This window comes from Hypomesus nipponensis, chromosome 24, assembly GCF_054491055.1.
Source record: "Hypomesus nipponensis isolate SF chromosome 24, ASM5449105v1, whole genome shotgun sequence".
NCBI classification, from domain to species: Eukaryota; Metazoa; Chordata; class Actinopteri; order Osmeriformes; family Osmeridae; genus Hypomesus; species Hypomesus nipponensis.
Genome location: NC_140384.1, coordinates 8,910,766 through 8,933,806, shown reverse-complemented (window position 1 = coordinate 8,933,806; position 23,041 = coordinate 8,910,766). Strand labels below are relative to the sequence as shown.

Here is a 23,041-nt window from a genome sequence, read left to right as displayed (position 1 = left end):
TGTTGTTTTCAATAAAAAAAACATTTGCACAAAGCAATCATATCCACTTTTCCATGTTGATAAGAGCATTAAAATGAGAAAAAATAACGGGACAAAAAGAAATCAAGGGACATTTAGAATAGATAAAAATGTGCGATTAATTGCGATTAATCGCAAGTTAACTATGACATGAATGCGATTAATTGCGATTAAATATTTTAATCGTTTAACAGCACTAGTATTAAGTAGTGCTGTCAGTTTAACGCGTTATTAACGACGTTAACGCAAACCCAAATTAACGGCGTCAATTATTTTATCGCGCGATTAACGCTCTTTTTGGCCTAGCAAACTTTGTAGTTTTTTTCACATGCTGTTGCAACAACTACCGACGTTAGAAAAACTACAACACCACACCGGATCTAGCTAGACCGGAAACAAAACAACAGGCACGCCAAACACTCGTTTGGCTTGCGAGCTGGCTAAAGAGTAGTAGCAGAGCCCGTTTACGGATATTAGACATTCTCTGGTAGTAGGCTAACGTTACGTGTTGAGTGGATGACGAGCGCGAGATGCCGAAATGGATGCCAATAAGATTCTGAATGGAAAGTTTGCTTTTAAAAAGTTGCCAAATGGTTCTATTGACAAGACCTGTGATCTGTGTGTTTTGTCGTTGTAAACTGAGCTATCATCACAGCAGGTCCAGGCTGAAATACCACTTGATGGCCAAGCACACAGCTGATGCAAATTCTCTGCCCCCTCGTCAAAGCCAGGCGATTGCAATGTTGTTTTCAATAAAAAAAATATTTGCACAAAGCAATCCGAACCACTTTTCTATGTTGATAAGAGCATTAAAATTTGAAAAAAGATTGGGAAAAAAAGAAATCAGGGACATTTAGAATAGATAAAAATGTGCGATTAATTGTGATTAATCGCGAGTTAACTATGACATTAATGCGATTAATCGCGATTAAATATTTTAATCGTTTGACAGCACTAGTATTAAGCATTACACATTTGATGTACTTGAGGTAGTGATTGGTATAGCGGCATTGATTAGCAGTATAGTTATATAGCATTCCTTAGCAGTATAGTTATATAGCATTCCTTCACACTAAATAGCAGTTTCTCTGTGTATTAAAAGATTGAGTTTGTAACAAGCCAACGTTTGCTGCAATATTTGAGGTATTCAAAGAAAAAAAGGGAATGGATGTAACCGGCTAGTGCAGAAGCCTCTAGCTTTACCTGTAACCTACACATGACACATCGCGAAATAATGTTTTTTTTCTCGCTATAGGGAAGTATAGGGAAATCTAGCGAAAAATTCGCAACACTGCTTTGTTTGTTGTGACGTGTAAAGCTGGTGCCAGCGTTCAGGAGGCTCGGACAAAGATACTTGAAAACATTTTATATTAGCTCTGAGTAAACAGCATGCTGAGAGTCGAGTCTGTGTTTCCAATTTTGTTCGATTTAGTCACTAGCAACGGAAAATAGAACCTGCAACTATTCTGGCGACTTTCAGTTTCTTTGGCAATCTTCGTTTCTGAGCAGCAGCAAAATAACGTTCACTGATTTGTGAATGCCTTCACGTTTGCCTTTCTTAGTGTTCTCAGAAATTGCCCTGACAGTGGATTATCACATAGGCCTAAAAAGCAGCAATTTAGATTTAATATTTTTTGTCAAAGTGCTAAATCCAGTGAAAAAGTCGCAACACTGCTTTTTTTGCACGTTTGCGACAAACGTGGTTCTTGGTGTCGCAACGTATGACGTGTAAAGGTGGTTGCTAGCGTTTACGAGCCTCAGACAAAGAGGATGCACTTTTCTATTAGCCTCGGAGTAAATAGCATGGCGAGGGTCGAGTCCAGTGTTTCCAATGTTGTTAGATTTAGTCACTAGCAACTAAAAATATAATCTAGTAACCTGCAACAAGTCTGGCGACTTTCAGCTTCTTTGGCAATCTCCGTTTTTGTTTTTGAGCAGCAGCAAAATAACGTTCACTGATTTGTGAATGCCTTCAGGTTTGACTTTCTTAGTGTTCTAGCATCACCAATGTTTAAATATTATAGAAGTAGGCAATGTTAGATCTGTATTTGGATTTCCGTGTTGACAAAGCCGGTTGATGAAACAGCGAGCACCGAACCCACCGGAGAATTTTGGATTTCAAATGGTTATACCCAAGCCTGTCTGCAGCGACAGTGTGGATCATGTGAAACAAGTTTTCTGATGAAGAGGACGCATGGTAGGAAGCACAAATGGATATGACAAATTAATGCGACATTGAATGAAGGTCAATTAAAATAAAACAATGTCCAGTTTCAAAGAAATCAAGACCGCGGCAGGGCAGGCAGAAATTGCCCTGACAGTGGATTATCGCATAAAAAGCAGCAATTTAGATTCAAACTTTGAAAAAGCTCTTGATTCAAGTGATTTGACTCTTAATCTAGAGGCTAAATTAGTTTCCGACTGTGTAAAAAACTGGTGTTGTATAAAACTTCAAAGGCTTCCCCTTGGTAAGCAAGCAATAGAAAGCAACCAAACTACATTTAAAACTGATACAACTGTATGCTTTGATGACTTTTTGGAGAACTTTATAAATCAAAGGACGACTGAGGAACCACAACAGCTGAATACGACAGTGGCTGAGGTCTTAAGCTTAACAAACTGTGCAGAAGGAAAGGGAGCCCAGTTTTGTCAGACTTTAATGTACAAACTCAGTAAGGTTTCAAATAAAGAAAATACAGACACTGCTAACAATCTCCCTGAAACATCTGAGCCAAGAGACTGTTGTGAAAAGGAAGGGTGTGACATTGTTCCCCAAAAATCTCAAAAGAACCACACAAAAATCCAAGATGGAGATAGAGAAAAGGAGCACCTTTGCCATATCTGTGGTAGAGGCTATATCCGTAAGTTTCGCCTCAATGAGCACCTGAGAACTCACAGAGGAGAAAGGCCCTACGTCTGTCCAGAATGTGGCTCAGCTTTCTACACCAAATGCGGACTAAAAACACACCTGAGAATTCACAGTGGCGTCAGGCCATACGCGTGTGACACGTGTGGGCAAACCTTCAAAACTTCAGGGAGTTTCACAGCACCAAATGTGCCATTCAGACCAGCGACCTCATCGCTGTGATGAGTGTGAGGCAACGTTTAAATGGAAAAAGGATCTAGTGTCTCACAAGAAAATTCACACCGGAGTGAAGCCCTTCTCCTGTACTGAGTGTGATGCTAGCTTCCACCGTCGCTACGTACTGACGAAACACATGAGAATCCACACAGGAGAGAGACCCTATTTCTGTTCTTACTGTGGAAAGAACTTCCCTTACGCATACAGTCTTCACATGCATATGGGAACGCACAATCTCTAGTCTTGATCAAAGTCTTCAGTAGCTTTAATATTTCATATTTATAAATACAAATTCACGGTGATGAGCCCATGGACTTATTCTTATTTATACTTTCTACTTTTTCTACTTTTTTTTTAAATTAAGATCAGGATGTTTATTGTACGCTTCTTCCTGCCACATTAAACTCTGCGTTTGTGTAAATTTACATGGCAGTAAAAACTAATTCTGATTCTAAGAGGTATAACTGATATTTATTGGGTGTTGGGGTGATTTTAAAGGGCTCTGGTCACTTTGATATGGACGATAGGTTATGTCTCTAGGCTAGGAGACCACTTCCCCCACCTTTCATATGCTAAAGAGAGGAGTTGCTGGCTTGATGGGTCTCACACTTCATTGTTGCATTTGTAGTCATATGTTGATCAGTAACGGTCAAGATGTGGTCTGATTGGGTTCTGTTTAGCCTTGTAAAAAGGCATACTACATTGTGTGAGGTGGGACCATCATCCTCTTTTTTTTTTCACAACTCTTTTTCTTTCCTGCTTTTTCTTTGGCTCTCGACCAAGGCGATATACAGTAATAATGGTACAGTTGGTACAATTTTTAAAACCTTCATTTTGTAACGTTTGCCTTGCAATTGATTCATTTTGCAATGTTATTAAACTGAATATGTTTTCTCTGTTTATTAAAAGATTGAAACATAAGCCAATGCTTGCTGCTGTATTTGAGTTTGAGTTTTTGAAAAAAAATAATCTCTTTCAAAGATGAAAGTGTATTGAGTATTAATCAGTTTAATATGTTACGTTTGTAGACATGACTGGAGCTAGTGCCATTGGAACACCTGTCAGTTCTTTGTGTACCCACTAGATGGTGCTGTAGATGTGGTAGAAATTCAAGCGGTGCATTGAATAGATGTTTTTATTATTCAGATGGCCCCATTATCTGATTGTAAGCCTGAAGCTCCTGATAGCTGAAAACATTGTGTAGTCAATCGAGTGATTGCTGACTACACTAAATATAAACATATAAACACAATTGGAATAAGCCCTGTATTGATTACATCTTTGCGTGCATACAGAAAGCATACTTTTTCTGTGTTTGGATCGTATGCGCAAAATGACATGATGTCACAGAGGGCTTCAGGTGTGAGAGCTTCACCTGAACCAACCTTAACCCTCAAAGAAGACAAGAAATATAACCTCACAAGCTGCTCAAGGTCAGAAGTCTGTCTGGACAGTGAGTGAGGAGGTTGAGGTCCTAGTGGGTAACAGTAACTGCTAAGTTTAAAACTTTCTCTTCTACGGGGGGTCCTATAAGTTTCACGGTGGTGGTGGTGGGGGGGGGGGTTCCAAGCCCCCCACAGCCCCCCCACCAAGCTCCAATTTGAGAGACAAGAGCAGCAAGGTCAGTGATGCAGACCTGGTCTCCATGTTCCAGAAGCAGTTGACCAACAGACTGACATGGAACACGCACTCTCAAGCTTATCTCTTCAGCTTGTGTGTGTGTTGTTTTGTGTGTGTGTGTCCATCCGTGGCTTAAATCCTTACAGTAGAGAGATGTTAGCGGGTAGCGTCTGTTGGGGTGTTAATGCTCTCTCTGATCTCACAGAGCTGCCTGCTTAATCCACTTGGCTTCCAAACACCACTACCGCCATAGCTTATAGGAGGAACACACACACACACTCAAACACACACCATCTCACACTGGAACACCACACAGACTGTTGAGGAGGAGAGGAAATGGGAGGAGTAGAGCAGCAACTAGGAGGCGTGTTGTTAGAAACTCTGAGATGGAACGAGAAGAGAAGAGGAGGAGAAAGAAGAAATGAGCAGAAGCGATTGACTGGAAGTAGGAAAGATGTGCGAGGAGAGGCCAGGTTGTAAAGATACTTGAAGATCTGAGGATGGGGGGGGGGGGGGGGGCTGTGTGAGAAAGAACTTGGAGAGAGAGAGTAGCGGAGAGGGGAGTAGTGAGAGAGGGGTAGTAGCAGTGGCAAGAAGAAGCATAGGGTCAGGAGAAGAAGACAAGTGTGATTAAAGTTGAAGGTTTAGCCAGGATTTCCAACTCAAGCTGTCAGCCCTCACTGTTAATCACTCCTCTGCCATCACCATGGTCACACAGGTCAACTCCCACCACTGTCAGAAGGGACTCCACATTTTATCTGTCTTGTCTTGGGAGTCACACAATCAAAAATAAATTGGAACTCTCAACTGATAAAATCTGGTAATCATGTCATGTAATTTAACTGATTGACAGTTACAAAACATCTAGAGATAAAATACGAGATGACAACTTTACTGGCGCACAATCCAACTGTCCAATCTAAAACGAATCTCCATTCACAGGGAACGGTCCTGTCTAATCACTCACAAGTAGCCAGTCTGTTCCTCTGTGTGTTTTTGAAATGCTTCATGCCATCTTGGAGATCAGATCATTCAGGGGTCAAAGGTCACATCATCTGACAGAGGACGCAGCCTCTCTGAGTTTGACGGCCACTCTGCAGAGTCACCATCCGCCTTCTTCGTCTCCCATTCAGTAGCTGTGTGGATGGAGACTAGCCTGACATTGTCATACTCATAATTCTAGTCAGAATATATATACATTTTTGTTGTGGGCGGGGCTAAGTTGGGCTGGAAGCCAGGCTAGATGGAGACTCTCTTTCTCTGTGTTATCTTCGGGTCATTCTGACCCATCAGTCATTGTGACCCACCGTCGTATTGCAGCAACTTTACCGAATACAAAAGTGAAGCATTTTCTTTTAACCGTTGGGCTGTCTCAGACCACCCCCCCCCCCCCCCCCCACATCGCAAAAGAAAATGCTTTTTATTTGTTTTTGTATTTGGTAAAATTGGGTCAACACAACGATGGTTCGTTGTGAACCTTTGGGTCATGTGATCCGAAGGCGGCACAAGGGTTGAAAGGACTAACCTGACGTGACGGACAAATCGAGCTATTAGTCAGAAGGTTGCCGGTTCGATTCCCAGCCGTGCAAAAATGACGTTATGTCCTTGGGCAAGGCACTTCACCCTACTTCCCTTGGGGGGAATGTCCCTGTACTTACTGTAAGTCGCTCTGGATAAGAGCGTCTGCTAAATGACTAAATGTAAATGTGAAGGGATTTCTAGCGGAGAGCACTTTGCAGCCGTGGGTTCCAACAGGAGAGGGTTCTATATGGAATGGTTCGGAATGCTTCTAAAACACGGCACTCCGTCTGTGTCTTGGTGTGACATATGATGGTCCATATCAGGTCAGGCTGTCTCTAATCACTCCCAGATTATCTGCTCAACACCATGTTGTGATTGAGGAGCAGATTGCATCTGTACGGAAGGTCGAATCCATCTGCAGAAGGACGAGGAGAGAGAGCCTAGACCAGGACAGTGTGAGATTTGACCCAGCATGGTGGATACTATCACAACATTCTTGGGCTTGAATTCAGGACGGGTATAGTTCGTTGGTAGAGCATTTGATAACAGATCAAGTGGTTGCAGCTTCAAATCCCCCCCTACACATCACTTTGGCTGAAAGCGTTTGCAAAATGAATACATTATAAAGTCCAATCACAGTATGGACTAGTTAAGTGCTTCAATAATAGAGCAATATATGGTGTTGTTTTGGTCACAGAGTCATGGACACAGAAATGCTTCCTGCCAACTGTGGTACACAGGACCGCATGTTATATAATTAAGTTCTGACATGTTGACAAGTTTAGATGAAAACCATACGTTTCTGCCATCTTTCTCTTCTATCCTTTGGCCTTTTTCTCCTCCTTTCCTCTCTTCCACCTCTCCTTTCCTTTCCTCTTGTCTCCTTTTCCCTTCCTCTCTCCTCCCCTCTTGTCTTATCTCCTCCTCTCCTCTCCCCTCTTATCTCCTCTTCTCCTCTCCCCTCCTCTCTCATCTCCTCCTCTCCTCTCCTCTCCTCTCCCCTCCTCTCTTATCTCCTCCTCCCCTCTCCCCTCCTCTCTTATCTCCTCCTCCCCTCTCCCCTCCTCTCTCATCTCCTCCTCTCCTCTCCTCTCCCCTCCTCTCTTATCTCCTCTTCTCCTCTCCCCTCCTCTCTTATCTCCTCCTCTCCTCTCCACTCCTCTCTCATCTCCTCCTCTCCTCTCCTCTCCCCTCTTATCTCCTCTTCTCCTCTCCCCTTCTCTCTTATCTCCTCCTCCCCTCTACACCTCCTATTTTAAGTTTGCTGCCTTCATGCCTTTCATCCCATAAGGATTTCTGTGACTTCCCAGTCAGCGCAGACAGACACTAGAGTTTTATATTCACCGTGTGACTGTCATCTCATATTAGTGAAGCACCTCTGCAGTCCCAGTAAAAGTCGTGCTAGTGTGTGTGCTAGTGTGTGTGGGTGTGTGTGTGGGGTTGATAAAAAAGTCAGTCTGCCTGTCTGTCTCTTCGCATACATATACTATCACAGACAGACAGACTGAGGCAAGCAGGCAAGCAGGCAGGCAAGCAGGCAGGCAAGCAGGCAGGCAAGCAGGCAGGCAGGCAGGCAGGCAGGCAGGCAGGCAGGCAGGCAGGCAGGCAGGCAGGCAGGCAGGCAGGCAGGCAGGCAGGCAGGCAGGCAGGCAGGCAGGCAGGCAGGCAGGCAGGCAGGCAGGCAGGCAGGCAGGCAGGCAGGCAGGCAGGCAGGCATGAGATGCAGAGCATGTTTGTGTAGCAGACTAATTTGGTGCTGGACCCCCGCAGCAAGTCAGCTGTAATCCTGCCAGGTACAGTCTGAGTTATTCTCAGATTCGCCTCCACTGACTGTCTCTCCAAGTCCCTGTCCCTTTACCCAGACCCAAACCACATATGACTCCCAATAGAACGCCCCAATCATCTTGTGCCACACCACCCGCCGGTGTCCACTCAATGTCCAGCCAATGGGTCGGTTACGTCCAGCTGACCCAGGGAGTCCATCTGGGGCTCCATCTGTCTATCCATGGTCCCTGGCGGCTAGCTAGCACTGTCTGACACCAGACCCACCAGACCTGAGTATTTACCTGGCTACGATCACCTCAACCAGCAGCGATGACCACTCCACTCCACACACTAGACCAAGAATAAATTAAAAAAGGTTGGGGATGGTTTGCATTGGATATTTTCTTGTTTTCGCAAATATGGAACATAAAATACATTTAGATTCTATATTGATTTTTTAAACGTTTTTATTAACTATTGCATTGATTTTTTTTCTTTTGTCAAGCAGAAACTGCAGCAATGATGTCTCAAAATAACTTTGTTACTTTGTGGCATGTTGGTGTAATGGTGTGGAACAGCAACACTACACCGTCCATTCATGAACACAAACCAGACTACCTGCTGCCTTCAAGGTTTTGTTCTTGCTATAGAAACTCGTGGCAGGTGGTCTCAATCCATGAGTAACGGCTTCTTACTTACTTCACTTGTCCTCGATGTAAACACACATTAAACATACAAATGCAAACACACAGACACACGCGCGCACACACACACACACACACACACATACACACACCCACACCCACACACACACACACCAGTGCTATTCATTACAAGACAGCTCAAGCTAAAATCTTCAAGACGCACGCTGACCGTTTCACTCTCTCACATCAGATAAACCGGGGGCGGGAGCACAGTAAAGACAGAGCTATCGCACTTTCAATTCGGGAGTACATTTCCAACCTCGATTGGATGCCACGGGTCTAGTTCCTTTTCCTTCAAGAACATTTTTACGTTTTCGTAAAAATCATTCATCTTTCATATCTTCGTTCGGTTGGTAGGTTTAGGATTTAGGTTTAATAGTATTAAACGACGGTGTGAAGTTGTGACATCAGACTGACTGTCGGACAGTGAAACAAGACAGGAGATTACTCTACACATATCATCTCCCAGTTGCGGATTGAAAAGGAGTTTTTTTTTAATTCGTTGCAGGAGGTCCCACATGTATGTATACTTTCAACATGTCTGTTGTAGCCTAGACTAACCCTTGTGGACTGCCTGTATTAGGCTAGAACAACCTGCCAGGTGAGGAATATTTTAGTTCCCCGTTGTGTGTTGACATATTCTCTTGTGGGACTAAATTAAACCTGCACAGTCTGTATTGACACGTAAACTACACCTCACGTCAACAATGATGTCAAATCTCGGATTGAAGATTTTCAGAGAATGGTAAACGAACGTTGGAAAATCATGAACAGCGCTTCGGAGCTCGAGGATGGACCGCGGCATAAATCGGTAGGTATCTCCTGCAGAGTTCTCCTCTCTCCTCTCTTTTCTCCCTTTCCCGAATGTTATCTGTAGTCGAAATGATAAATTTAGTGTTAGTAAAACCAGCCTCTCAGCAACCATTCGTTCTTGTTGTTGTAGTATCAGTATCAGTAGCACTGTAAATACTGACATTTTCAGTGACATTTCAACATTAATTAAAATTAATTATCCTGTCCAGTTGTACCAGTCAGTCAATAATTTGTCCTTCAGTGACCTGTCAGTCACTCATCTGTTCTGTAAAGGACCAGTCAGTCAGTTGCTGTCGTCAAATTTACAGTCTGCAGCTCTTTCTGTTTATAACAAAAAAAGGTCCTGCTGGGAGGCTGTGGCACACGCACGCACACACACACACACACACACACACACACACACACACACACACACACACACACACACACACACACACACACACACACACACACACACACACAGCTGCATGTTCCCAATATGATGGATGGATTGTGTAATTCCTTCCCTTGTTCTTGCTGGTTTGGTTTACTGTGTGTGACAGGGACATGCAGCTAAGTATGGGGCCCACAGCAGCATGCATCCAAGGAAGCGCAACACTATTGAGTTATTCAGTTCAGTGTACCAAGGCGACACACACACTTGCACACACACACTCACACACGCACACACACACATGCACACACACACACACACACTTTAGATCAATACTGAGATAACAGTCGCAGCATGCAGAGGTGAGGGTAGATTATTTAGCTGCTACAAGAATAACACAGCAGCTTAATGAGACCAAGCTTTACTGTTAATCCACTGCACGGAGGAAAACAGTTCTTGGTCTGGCCTATTTACAGCAGCTGAAAAGAGAAGCAACATGCCCCAACATTAACTGATGACCAACTGACTGTCAGTTGACTGGTTTGAGTCTTTGAGTTGTTGTACTGCTGATTGTATCTTGACTGCTGACTGGTTTTGGGGTTAGCTGACTGTTTAGTGTCTGTTGACTTGCTTCAGAGCTGTTGACTATAGCAGTTAATGGCCGTTTGTATATTTCTCTTACTGGCAGACTGTTGTCAGTGGACAAACCTAAAATACAGCCTAATGATGTCCATTTCAAGGTTCACCAACCACAACAGAACCTGCGCCCGGAAGATTTTAATTCTACTACAAATGGCTGGTTTAATGTGCTTTTTAATAGGAGTCTGTGTATGTGGTTGTGTGTACAGTGTGTGTGTGTTTGTGTGTACAGTGTGTGTGTACAGTGTGTGTGTGTTGATGATTTGTCCCCTCTCTTCTCTCCCTGTTCAATATCCTTCCTTTCTTTTGCCTCTCTCCCGTCCTAAGCGGTCTCCTCCTATCTGCTTACACCTTCTGTGGTGTTTCTGTGATGTTTCTACAGTATTGGTGTTGGTATTGTTGTTTCTTTGGTGTTTCTGTTGCATTGCTGTGGTGTTTCTGTGGGTAGGAGACCTGTTGAGAAGGTGCCTGATGCCTGATCTAACAGGGTTGACACTGACATGAGGACTAGCCTATTGGAATAGGATCACACACACACACACACAGTTGAGGGTGTTGTAATCTGCCTTCTAGGAGGATTAGTGATCCTCGGGCACCAAAATTCCCTCTGGGTACTAATCACATCTTTAGTCCTCATTTAAAGGCTGGTCTCACTACCCAACCACACACACACACACACACAGTTTCTGTAAAATTACATATCCATACCAAACTACACATCTCTCCTGTCTGTCTATCTGTAGTTGTGCGTGTACCTGTCCGTGCGACAGTCGCTAGCCAGGAGGAAAGGTGTCTGAATCAGGCTGTTAGCCAGATTGCGGGGAGTGTAATCTGCAGCACCTGCTCTCCTGCCAGACTGAGCCGTGGCGTGAGGCTCCGAGAGCAGCTCGGGGCCGCTGACACCGGAGGTGTCTCCTCACAGGCAGGAGCTCTGGTGTCCAAGCATTTCCCCCGGGTTGTGTTCTCCTGCAGGAGTTATGGATATGCAGACGGATGAACAGTGAGGCAGGCAGGCTGAGGCCAGGCATCTCGTCAGCCACCCTGCCCTTACTCATCCCCTGGTCTCCGGACGCTCTGTCTGTCTGTCTGTCTGTCTGGGTTACAGGAAACTAGATACGAGGAGATGGGGAACTGGGGGGAGGAGAAACGTACAGAGAGGAGAAGAGAAAAGAGGAGAGGGGGGAGTGGAATGGAATGGAGAGGGGACGACTGGTAGGGAAAGGAAAGGGAGGGGAGGAGACGAGACGAGATGAGGGAAGAGGACGGGGTGGAAGGAGAGCAGAGAGCCTCAGAGGAAATGGAAGGGGTCAGAAGAAAACAGAAAATCATCTCTTGCGTTTAATGGTGAAAGCTAGTGTCTGTGTGTTTGTGTGTGTGTTTGTCCGTGTGCTCCTGTGTGTGTGTGAATATGACTGTTCATATTCCACCCACTTGCAGAGAGAGCCATGCACTTGAGACAGTCTGTAATGGGCTTGTTATTTACAGAGAAAGAGACCTTTAGAGTCGCTTTCACACACATCATCATAGCTAATAATGTTCCCCCCCTCTCCTCCAGAGATGTAGCTACCTCCTCTGCACGGTTCTCCTCTTCGTAGTCGTCCTACTGGCTGTCACAGTAACCGGCGCCATCCTGCTCATGAACCACTACCAGATCCCCAACCTCAGTCTCGGGGGCGCGCCCGTCGTCTCCACCAATCAGGATGAGGGCAGCGCCCTGGTGACGGTCGACAGGGGCGACGGCTCGCGCATCAACGTGTTCATCGACCCCAACTGCCCCGACTACAACGGCAACTTCCTGCGTCTGGAGGGCGTGCAGACGTCGCTGCTGCGCTCGCTCAGCGACCACGACTCGGACCTGCGCTCGGGGAAGGGGCAGGAGCGCGCGCTGCTGGTCAAGCTGGCGGAGGAGGTGGCCAAGCTGGCGGCCCACGCCAGCACCCTGAGGCAGGACAACGAAGAGCTGAGGAGAGGGCAGGGCAGCCTGGGCCAGGAGCTGGGAACCCTGCAGGGAGAGCAGGGGAGGCTCATACAGGTGGAGCACACACACACTTACTCACTCACACACACACACACACACGCGCACGTACACACACGCACTCACTCACTCACACGTACACACGCACACACACGCACACACACGCACTCACTCACACACACACACACACGCGCGCGCGCGCACGTACACACACGCACTCACTCACACACACACGCGCACACACACACACGCACACACACACACGTACACACACACATAAGGATGCACTCGCTCACACACAAGGATACACATGCTTACTTTCACACACACATACAAACACTACACGCACACACTTGGGCATGGGGGGGGGGGGGGGTTGAATCTGTAGAAGCAGTGTGAGATTGCATAGTTTGCATCCATCAAACTCTGGATGTCTCTCTCCTGAATCAATAATACAGATTCTCATGTCCCGCTGAATAGAAATAGCGATACACCCTATGTGTGTGCGTGGTTGTGTATGTGTGTGTGTGTGGTTGTGTGGGTGTTATATATGTGTGTGTGTGTGTGTGTGTGTGTGTCCTTTGAGTGCCTTTGGACCCCAGGAAGCTGTGTGTGCAGAGGAGCATGGAAGCTAATGAGACCAGGAGACACCCTATAGCCCTCCTTTCATTATCCATGATCTGATACACGTCCTTAAGGACACACACACACACACCGACACACTCTCAGGATGAACTGATGTGTTCTGTCTGCCTACTGTCAGTGTCCAACTGAGACTCTCACACACACACACACACACACACACACACACACACACACACACACACACACACACACACACACACACACACACACACACTGCCATCCAGTGAGAGAAACAGAGCGTGTGGGAGTGCTACAGTAGAGGTTTTGCATAGCGCTTTATCTTTGTATTCGTATATATATGTGTTGCAGTATATGTATATATAATTGTTTGTGTGTATTGATGTGTGTGTTGATACGTGTACGTTTTAATGTGTGTGTGTGTGTGAATGTGTGTGTTAATGCAGCTGCTGTCAGAGAGCCAGGTGAACATGGTGAAGATGGTGAACTCGGTGAACGAGGCCCTCACCTCCATGCAGAAGGAGACGGGGAACCTGAGGAGCCGTCTGAAGGCCGACCTGCAGAGAGCTCCTGTACGCAGTGCCAGACCCAAGGGCTGCGCCAACGGTACACACACACACAATAGAAACCCGTCTAGACACATGCAAACATACACAGACGTGTTGAACAAGTATGTTTCTACATGTTTGTGTGTGTGTGTGTGTGTGTGTTTGTGTGTGTGTGTGTGTGTGTGTCTCCTCCAGGTTCCAGGCCTCGTGACTGCAGTGACCTGTTCTCCAGCGGACTGAGAGAAGACGGCATCTATTCCGTGTTCCCCACACACGACCCTGCCGGCTTCCAGGTGTACTGTGACATGACCACTGAAGGGGGGGGCTGGACGGTGAGCCTCAGACAGGGACACAGGCTCCTCCCACACACACACACACACACACACACATCCAATCAGAATCAGAATTGGGTTGCGCCATGTAGGTTTACACAAATACAGAATTGACTGTGGCAGGAATGTCAAGGCTGTACTGAGGACCCAAGCGCACAAGGTTCTGGATGTGCGCAGACTTTATTTGAGAGAGATGGGGAGGATGGTTGAGGGTAGCTAGTGGATGGTGGAGCGGGGTACTGGTAGGACTGGAGGACCGGAAGCGGTGATCTGGTGGTAGAACAGAAACAAAGGTCAGCACAAACACAGGCGTAGACTAGTCAAAAACACGGAAAGCCAGGAATACAGACGTGGGGGTCGGTGATTCAACAAACTGGTAAGTAGTGGATGACAATCCGGGGTTTAAGAGCTGTGGTGTTGATGAGGGAATGAGCCACAGGTGAGGTGAGTACCGGGAGGGAGTGAAGAAGTGGAATGGATGACTGGACCTGGAAGAAACAGACTAAAACCGAGTCTGGCCTTGACCGGGGACATGACAAGGAAGGTGCAAACAATAAACATAAACGGATCTTAAATTATAAAAGTATAATAGTCTAATTCTAAGAACTAAACAATCTAAAAATTAAACAATTTTGAAATATACAATATATATGAATGAACTTATAAATGTATATGTATTAATCAAACACACTGATACACACACACATTAAAACAGGCACCGAAACATACACAACAAGTAAACACACACACACACACACACTTACTCTCTCTCGTACATACGTTATGAGGCGAGCAGTGCTTCACTTCTCTGAAAGACCAGACATCTAATCCTCAAGATTTCAAACCTCCCTCGTCTCCAGGACAACTACCCGGGCAATCAGACTGAAGAGCATAAGATGGGAGAGAGGGGATCTAAACAGCTGGTATTCATTATTCAATACGACTCCAGAAAGAACTGGAGCTGAAATATTTATCCCCACCCGACAATGGAATTGTAGAGTTGTCAGTCGGATGTACGATTCAAGCCATTTTGTTGTATTTTTCTGAGGATAGATGTATTTTTCATGTGTGTACATATCTGCTTCTACCAGGAGCCTTGAACTCCCTGGTCCCTACATCCCTCCTGAGCCCAGACCTTCCTGAGGCTGCTCCTGTTAGGAGTAAAGAAGCCAAACCTGCCCACCGTAACACTCCTCACACACACACACACACACACGCACACACACACACACACACACTCATATACACACATACAAACACATACTCATACTCACACATACACACACTCTCATAAACTCACTTACACACACATACACACACAGTCGACCTCCTGTCAATCTAATGACAGATTGACCTGCAGCTTTACCCCTCAGAGCCAGTCTCCTAACTAGTCTTGGCTGCAGGATGTCCCCAGGTGTGTCTGGCTCTCCTGGTAATTACAGTTCCTCTCTATCAGCCAATCAAATCTGGGATCTGGCACCGCAAGCCGCTTTGGGGTGACACCTCCTGGTTCCAGAGAGACAGGGATCTGACAGATTAGATTAGGAGATTATGCGAGTTTATGGGAGATCACGGCAGGTCAGTGGAGCAGGGCAGGACCGGCCGGGGGCGCCAGGTTTGGCGACGTGGGGTGTTGGTTCTCTCTGACACTGATGTTGTAGTTAATGTTGTGAAGCCTAACCTGGAGAGTTGGGGTCAGAGGTCAGCTGGCGCCAGGGCAGGTCAGGGGCCAGTTTAGGGAACACCCCTCCGTAGCCCCAGACGATACCCTCCGATGGTGAAGAGCAGAGCAGGATGGGATAAACGAGGAGCCATTAGTGCCCCATTAGTGGGCACCAGCAGCCGGAAAACAGGATGTCTCTCCATCTCTGAGTTGCTGTGTCACTGACACATAAATAACTGGTATTATTGTCTGTCTGGGTCACTGATGGATGTCAGGGTCCTTTGGTGGTGGTGGGGGGGGGGGCGGGGGGGTTGTGTTTGTGTCCTATTGAATAGGTGAACAGTTTTGAGTGTGTGGTGGGTGTGTCCGTGTGTGTGTCCCTAGCTTGGCTCCCACGGTAACATATATCTCAAGGATGTGTATCCTGCACACGAGAGCTCCGAGTCAGCACTTTCTGCTTCTGCGTTATCACAGGTGTCCCGTGGCCTCCAACATCAATCTCACCCCCTCAACCATCGCTCTCTCTGTCTGGATCTCTATGCTTCTCTCTTTCTCTCTCTCTGTTTGGATCTCTATGCTATGCTCTATCTCTCTCTCTCTCAAGGGGACAAGCTACAATTCACCTTCTTGGCTTCCTATTTTCTCCCCCAATTCTCTCTCCCTTACTTTCTCTCTTACACAATCTCTCTCTCTCTCTTTCTCTCTCTCTCTCTCTCTCTCTCTCTCTCTCCTCTCTCTCTCTCTCTCTCTCCCTCCCTCTCTCTCTCCCTCTCTCTCTCTCTCTCTCTCTCCTATCAGGCTGTAAGAGATTTCTTTGCTTGGTCTTAAGCCTCCTCTCCATGAATAGTGTATTCAGGTGTTTCTGTTCAAAAACCTGCTATGTTTTATTGACAGAATCTTTTTTCTTTCTGATCTGTTCACTCCAAGGTCAGACTGAGGTGGGCAGCTCAACCAAAACTCCCCTAACACACACACACACACAAACACTCACATATAAACACACACCCCAAACACACACGAACACAAACACCCACACACACTCACATACGCAAACACATAAACACACACAAACAAGCAACCACATTAATTATACTGTGCACCTCCCGTACCTGGGTAAATGTTCCTCGAAAAAACATCTCCAAACCTCCACCTGCCTTGTTTGAAGGTGGAGGTCACTTCTAATAGAGGCACAGTACATGTTCTAGCGGAGGTGTGCTCTAATCGAAGCACATTACGTTCTAGTGGAGGTGTGTTCTGTTGGAGCATGTTCTAAAAGACGATCTTTCGATTGAGCTTCTGTATCTTCTGGTCAAGCACCACACAGCCTGAGTCCTAAGGCTGAGGCTTTCATGTTCACATTTGGTCAGTGGGTGTTTGAACACCAAGGACAAATCCTGACTCTTCCATCTCTTCATCCCTGGCCGCAGGGCGTGTGTAGTTTTAGAAGCAATCCTACGTACAAACAGAGAGACGCGACCATGAAGCCTGATGGACAGAAGCGGTAATGGAGTTGAGTGTGTGACAGATGGCTTTCAGGCAGTAATGGTCACCAGAGAGCAGGACACTCCACTAATACAGCCCCGATGCTGAGCCTCTCTCAGCCGCTGTGTGAAGCGCAGGGGTGGCGGTGTGTGTCCAGGGTCAGGACCCGCGTGGCGGTGTGTGTCCAGGGTCAGCTGACGGGCTGTCCAGGTCAGAGTGCTGTGTCGTCTCGTGTTGCTGACCGCGTGTCGTCGTCTCCTAGGTGATCCAGCGGCGCGAGGACGGGGCCGTGAACTTCTTCCGGGACTGGGCAGCTTACCGGGAGGGCTTTGGTAAGATCACCGGGGAGCACTGGCTAGGTAAGCACACACACACACACATACATATATATATATACACACACATATACACACTTAGACACACACATGTAGTGCAAGCGCAAACACATCACACACACACATTTTCCCCTCGAGGATGAATAAACCAACTTCTACTACACACACTATATGCAGGCACACACACACTGCACACACACACACACACACACAATTTAGAAATTTGAACATCATCACCGTAAATACCAAAAGCATTGCCTCCACACATACATGCACACAATTGTTCATTTCACATTCAAAATTAATAAGAAATTCTCATCTTCTAGGTTTGCATTAGAATTAGCTGAGAATCTGTGGATATCAGTGTTATTTCGATATGAGGGGAGATATGAATATTAATATGAGTATTTTAAGTCATCAAAGAGCGAGGTTGCATTTGCAGCCCCATATTTTCCTTTTGTAGTTAATCAGCATATTCATTTTCATTCTGACCTACCAGAAGACGACTGCGAAGTACATTCTATTATCTGTTATTTTCTAATCAGTCATTTGAATTTGGAAAAGAAGTTGTGCTGTGCTCTCTTGGAAAGAATGTGATCTGCCCTCAGCATGCCGATGTGGTTTAAACATTAGAAGACAATCTACAGCCAAGCACATCCAGGGCGTTTGTGAGAGTGTGTGTGAGTACATGCTTGTGGAGGTGTGTGTGTGTGTGTGTGTGAGTACATGCTTGTGGAGGTGTGTGTTTGTGTGTGTGTTGGTCTTGATCTATATTGGATCTACAGGCTTCGCTCCACTTCCTCTCCTCCGCCCCTCCTCTCCTCCACCCCTCTCTCTCCTTCCTTTTCTTCCTTCCCTCCCTCCCTGTGCCCCCCTATCTCTTCATCCATCCTCTCCTTACCTCCTTGGAATTGGAAACACCAATTAAAACAAAGATTCCATCAAAGTGAACTAACTCCATCAGACCCTCTTAATCATTTAGTTACCACCAAGCACATCTGCACACATCTATATCCAAAAAATATCCAAACCCTTTGCACCTTTTTATGAGTCCATCATTGACTAGGTGCCTGTTCTGACTGTTGGTTCGTTTCAGCCCATGTGGTACCACAATGATTCACCCTCTGTACACTAATTGAAAGAATTTGTTAGGAATTCAAGGATTTTATATTTTCAAAGGGTTGATTGTTCTGCCAGGTGTATTTCGTTGTATAACCTTCTGTTAACCGTCTGCCAGTTGGGCTGTGAGGAGTGGAGAGGTGAGGAGTCAAGTCAAGTTTATTCATGAAGCACATTTAAAAACAACAACTGCCACCAAAGTGCTGTACTGTCAGAATAGCGAAAGTAATAAAATGTCACAAGCCAAAAAGACAAAGAAAGGCAACTGTCATTAAAAGAAGAGAGGAGGAGAAAGTAAAGCGCATGAGAGAAGAAAAAACGACAGAGAAGGTAAGGTGAGGAGAGGGATGTGTGTTCGTGTGTGTGCATGTGCACTCACAAAGGTGTTTAGTTAAACCTATTTACAGTAAAACAGCCTGGGTATTTCAGTTTAGCAGCTGATTCTTAAAACCTGCTGTTGCAATTTACCAGGAGACTCTCAAGGGAACCAATTAAAGTTAAACAGTTAAGTGAATTCACAGGGAGATGCAGGTTTTACCAGGTTTTCTAGTCTTGCTCTGTCTCCATGGTTACGGCTTGATGCTTTCTAATGCTAATGTCTTAGCTTTGAGATATTCGTAGAAAGCTCGCTGTGAACAAACTCTTAGCAGCAGAGGCGAGGAACATTCAACTAGGAGGGATGAGAAGGAGGAGAAAAATTAACAATCTAAGTAACTAATTAGCTAACTCAATAACTGACTGACAAACCAAGTAACTTACTAATTAACTAACTGAATGACTGACTAACTAGATGACTGACTAAGTAATTGAGTTACTTTCTGACTGACTGAATTACTGATTGACTGAATAACTAACTAACTAACTGACAAACTGATCATTTCCCCTCGGGATGAATGAAGTACCACACACGCTGCACCAACTGACTAACTGCCAGACTCACACGATGACCCCAGATGTGTGTGATTGGCTGGGTCTGATCAGAGCATCTGTGTGTGTTTGCTCAGGCCTAAGAAGGATGCATGCCCTGACCAGCCAGTCAAACTACGAGCTGCGTATCGACCTGGAGGACTTTGAGAACGGGACTGCGTTCGCTCAGTACGCCACCTTCGGAGTCGGCCTGTTCTCCGTGGACCCGGACGAGGACGGCTACCCCCTCACCATCTCGGAATACTCCGGAACCGCAGGTCTCACATGCACACTGTGCTCTTAGTACACTAGAACCATACTCCTAGTGGACTCACTGTACTAGAACTATGCTCCTGGTGGACTAACTGTACTAGAACAATACTCCTGGTAGACTAACTGTACTAGAACAATACTTGTAGTTTACTCACTGTAGTAGAACTAGACTCCTGATGTACTATGACATCATCCCAGTCAATTTAGGATACTCCCAATGCTGTACCACTTGTTTATTACCAGTCTAAGCTCACCATGCGGGCTATTTATGCTCCCTCCACACACACACGCACACACTCTCTGACACACACTCTGACACAAAGACTGAAAACTAAAGCCCACACTCTCTTGCTGCTGGCCTGTCCAGAGCGGTGACCTTGAGGTTAGACGCTGGGAAGGTTGTGGGTAATGAGTCAGGAGGACGTCTCCAGCAGGACGTCAACTGGCCTGTTATGTTAATATGGCCTTATCATTACTGAGATGTAAACACTCTGTCTGAAGAGCATGTAGCAGCAGCGGGGTCCTCTCTCGGGTCCCCTCTCTCTCTCTCTCTCTCTCTCTCTCTCTCTCTCTCTCTCTCTCTCTCTCTCTCTCTCTCTCCCTCTCTCTCTCTCTCTCTCTCTCTCTCTCTCTCTCAATCTGTCACTCTGTCACTCTATCTCTGTATCTCTTTTTCACTCTCTCTCTGTCGCTCTGTCTATCTCTGTATCTCTTTTTCACTCACTCTTTTTCCTTTCTCTCTGTCTCTTTTTGTTTCTATTTCTCTCTGCTCTCTCTCTTTCTCTAACTGTCGCTCTGTCTATCTCTCTCTCTTTTTCCCTCTCTCTCCCTTTTTCTTTCTCCATGTCTTTTTATCTCGCTCCATCTTGCTGTCTCTGCATCTGTGCTCTAATTACGTAACAAGGCCATCTCTAACCAGGCTGGCAGACATATTATACAGGCCAGACCCACACACAAACACACATGTACTCTCACTCACTCACACACACACAAACACTTGTATTTGAATTCAGTCCCCATTGTAGTCTATGTTCTATCTGGTCTATACAGAAGGCTACAGAAGTTGTGTGGGTTTTGATTGGTGACTATTGATCATTGTTCCCCCTCCCCTCCCCTCCCCTCCCCTCCCCTCCCCTCCCCTCCCCTCCCCTCCCCTCCCCTCCCCTCCCCTCCCCTCCCCTCCCCTCCCCTCCCCTCCCCTCCCCTCCCCTCCCCTCCCCTCCCCTCCCCTCTCTCCAGGAGACTCCCTGCTGAAACACAATGGTATGAAGTTCACCACCAAGGACCAGGACAACGACCACTCAGAGAACAACTGTGCCTCGTTCTACCACGGCGCCTGGTGGTACCGTAACTGCCACACCTCCAACCTGAACGGGCAGTACCTGCGCGGGCAGCACACGTCCTACGCCGACGGCATTGAGTGGTCATCCTGGACCGGCTGGCAGTACTCCCTCAAGTTCACCGAAATGAAGATCCGGTCCACCACCCGTGACGAAAGCCAATGAGACGGCAGGGATGCAGTCACATGACCACGCTGTAGACCAATGAAAAGGCAGAAGGATTCCTAACATGACCGCCTCATACACCAATGAGATGGCAGTTGGAAATTTGACACCACCTCTTGACCAATAAGACGACAGAGTGACTCTTCACATGACCATCTCCCGACCCATGAGAGAGTAGGACACCCCACATGGGCATCACTGCTGAGATTCAGGACTCTAAATAAATGTGACCAATCGGCACCCCCGGCTGTTGATATTTGAATCATCTGTGATGATAGAGCCTTAGACAGCTCCACACAACATCCCCTTTACCCCACACAAGCACAAGTCAGACAGTCAGTATGTTGTAAATAACCTTTCTCTTAAACTCAAGTTAGTTTTAGCTAATGTAAACTTGTTCTCGTCCTCTCATGTCTATGTGGAAGTTACCTAATGTATCGGTATGGACTGAGCAAGATTTTGTGGTTCTGGTAAATTACTTTTCTAAATAGAAATCCTGAACATTTTACTTAGTAAAAGCTGAAGGTCAGAGTAAATATCCTGTACTGCTCTACCCTGCTCTGCACTCTGCCCCCCTCAAGCCCCTATCGCTCTCCCTCCTCTCTCTCTTTCTCCATCTTTTTCTTCCTCTTTCTCTCTCCCTCTCTCTGTTTCTACCTCTTTATCTCTTTCCCTCTTTTTCTCCCACTTTCTCCCTCTCTTTCTTTCCCCCTCCTAGTCTTCAGTCAGGCTGCGGAGAGCTGAAACCGAGGAAGCGTGAAGGATGTTCTCTATTTAAAGAAGCAGAATCTGAATTCTCCCCTCGGCATCCGTCCAAAGTGGCAGATATAACTCAAGATCTACTTCTAGAACTTTCATGAAATCAGTTTATCTCTCGGAGCTTGTTTGCTTTGGTCTGCCTTGGAGTGTCAGGTTGTCTGGGTTTTGCATGTTTTGGGGCTATTGCACCGGTTTCATTGTGCCAGGCACGATCTATCAAAAACAGATACAAAAATACTTACAAGGATTTCCAGTTTATTTCCCTACTTGTTATATCAAATCTATATTTATTATTTGATATGTTGTGACGCATTATTATCTAAGTGTTGTTATTAGTCTTTATCTCTGTTCCTCCTCAACCCCTTCAGCTGGAAGAGTTCTGCACACACACACACACACACACACACACACACACACACACACACACACACACACACACACACACACACACACACACACACACACGCACACACACACACACACACACACACACACACACACACGCACACACACGAAAGGGGAGGTTCTAATGTTGACTAGAAATATTTATGTTCCGTTTAGTCTGCTGATGATAATCTGAAAGAGTTATGTTGCTGGAGGGAAGCAGAAATGTCCAGTCGGATGTTTGAAGATATGAGCACTTTAGTAGCGGAAATGTTGGCATCAAAACAACTTACTCTGAATGGTTTCTGAAAGGAACTTAAACATGTTTTATATATCAGATGTGTAATGTGTTGAGCATGTATTGTGTTGTTAACGATTAATGAGTTGAAGGGTTGATTAGGCGTATTAAAACACTAAATCGAAGACACAATGGCAAAACCTAAAAAAACTAAATTACACAAAGCTTAAGTAATCATTAGATTTTAATCTCTTAATGTTATGCAAAGTATCTGATCTCTTCATCCGGACGACATCAGTTAGTTTAAAGACAGAGTCTACGGTTGAGAGAAAGAGAGAGGGGGAGAGAGAGGGAAAGAGGGGGCTCTCAGAGAGGGGGAGAGACG

At 45.9% G+C, this 23,041-nt stretch overlaps 1 protein-coding gene across 2 annotated transcripts; it reads left to right on the top strand.

The window, feature by feature from the left end:
- The first annotated feature begins 9,451 nt into the window (after window positions 1–9,451).
- Window positions 9,452–21,794, top strand: fibcd1a (fibrinogen C domain containing 1a). 2 transcript variants are annotated; one of them, XM_084690418.1, is made up of 8 exons: window positions 9,452–9,520; window positions 11,827–11,840; window positions 12,092–12,566; window positions 13,559–13,718; window positions 13,856–13,992; window positions 17,400–17,496; window positions 19,596–19,775; window positions 21,010–21,794. In XM_084690418.1, exons 1-8 carry the CDS (start codon window positions 9,452–9,454, stop codon window positions 21,273–21,275), a joined length of 1,398 nt encoding a protein of 465 aa, XP_084546544.1. In that variant the 3' UTR covers window positions 21,276–21,794. The 2 variants fall into 2 exon arrangements, with proteins under 2 accessions (XP_084546544.1, XP_084546543.1); XM_084690417.1 differs by lacking the exon at window positions 11,827–11,840 and having other exon boundaries at window positions 12,090–12,566.
- Window positions 21,795–23,041: the final 1,247 nt, after the last annotated feature.

Excerpts from the sequence above, each read along its gene's own strand:
- fibcd1a (XM_084690418.1), top strand. The coding sequence starts at position 9,452 with ATGGTAAACGAACGTTGGAAAATCATGAACAGCGCTTCGGAGCTCGAG. Across the intron at positions 12,567-13,558 it reads AGCAGGGGAGGCTCATACAG|CTGCTGTCAGAGAGCCAGGT; the intron begins GTGGAGCACACA and ends GTGTTAATGCAG. Across the intron at positions 19,776-21,009 it reads GGAATACTCCGGAACCGCAG|GAGACTCCCTGCTGAAACAC; the intron begins GTCTCACATGCA and ends CCCTCTCTCCAG.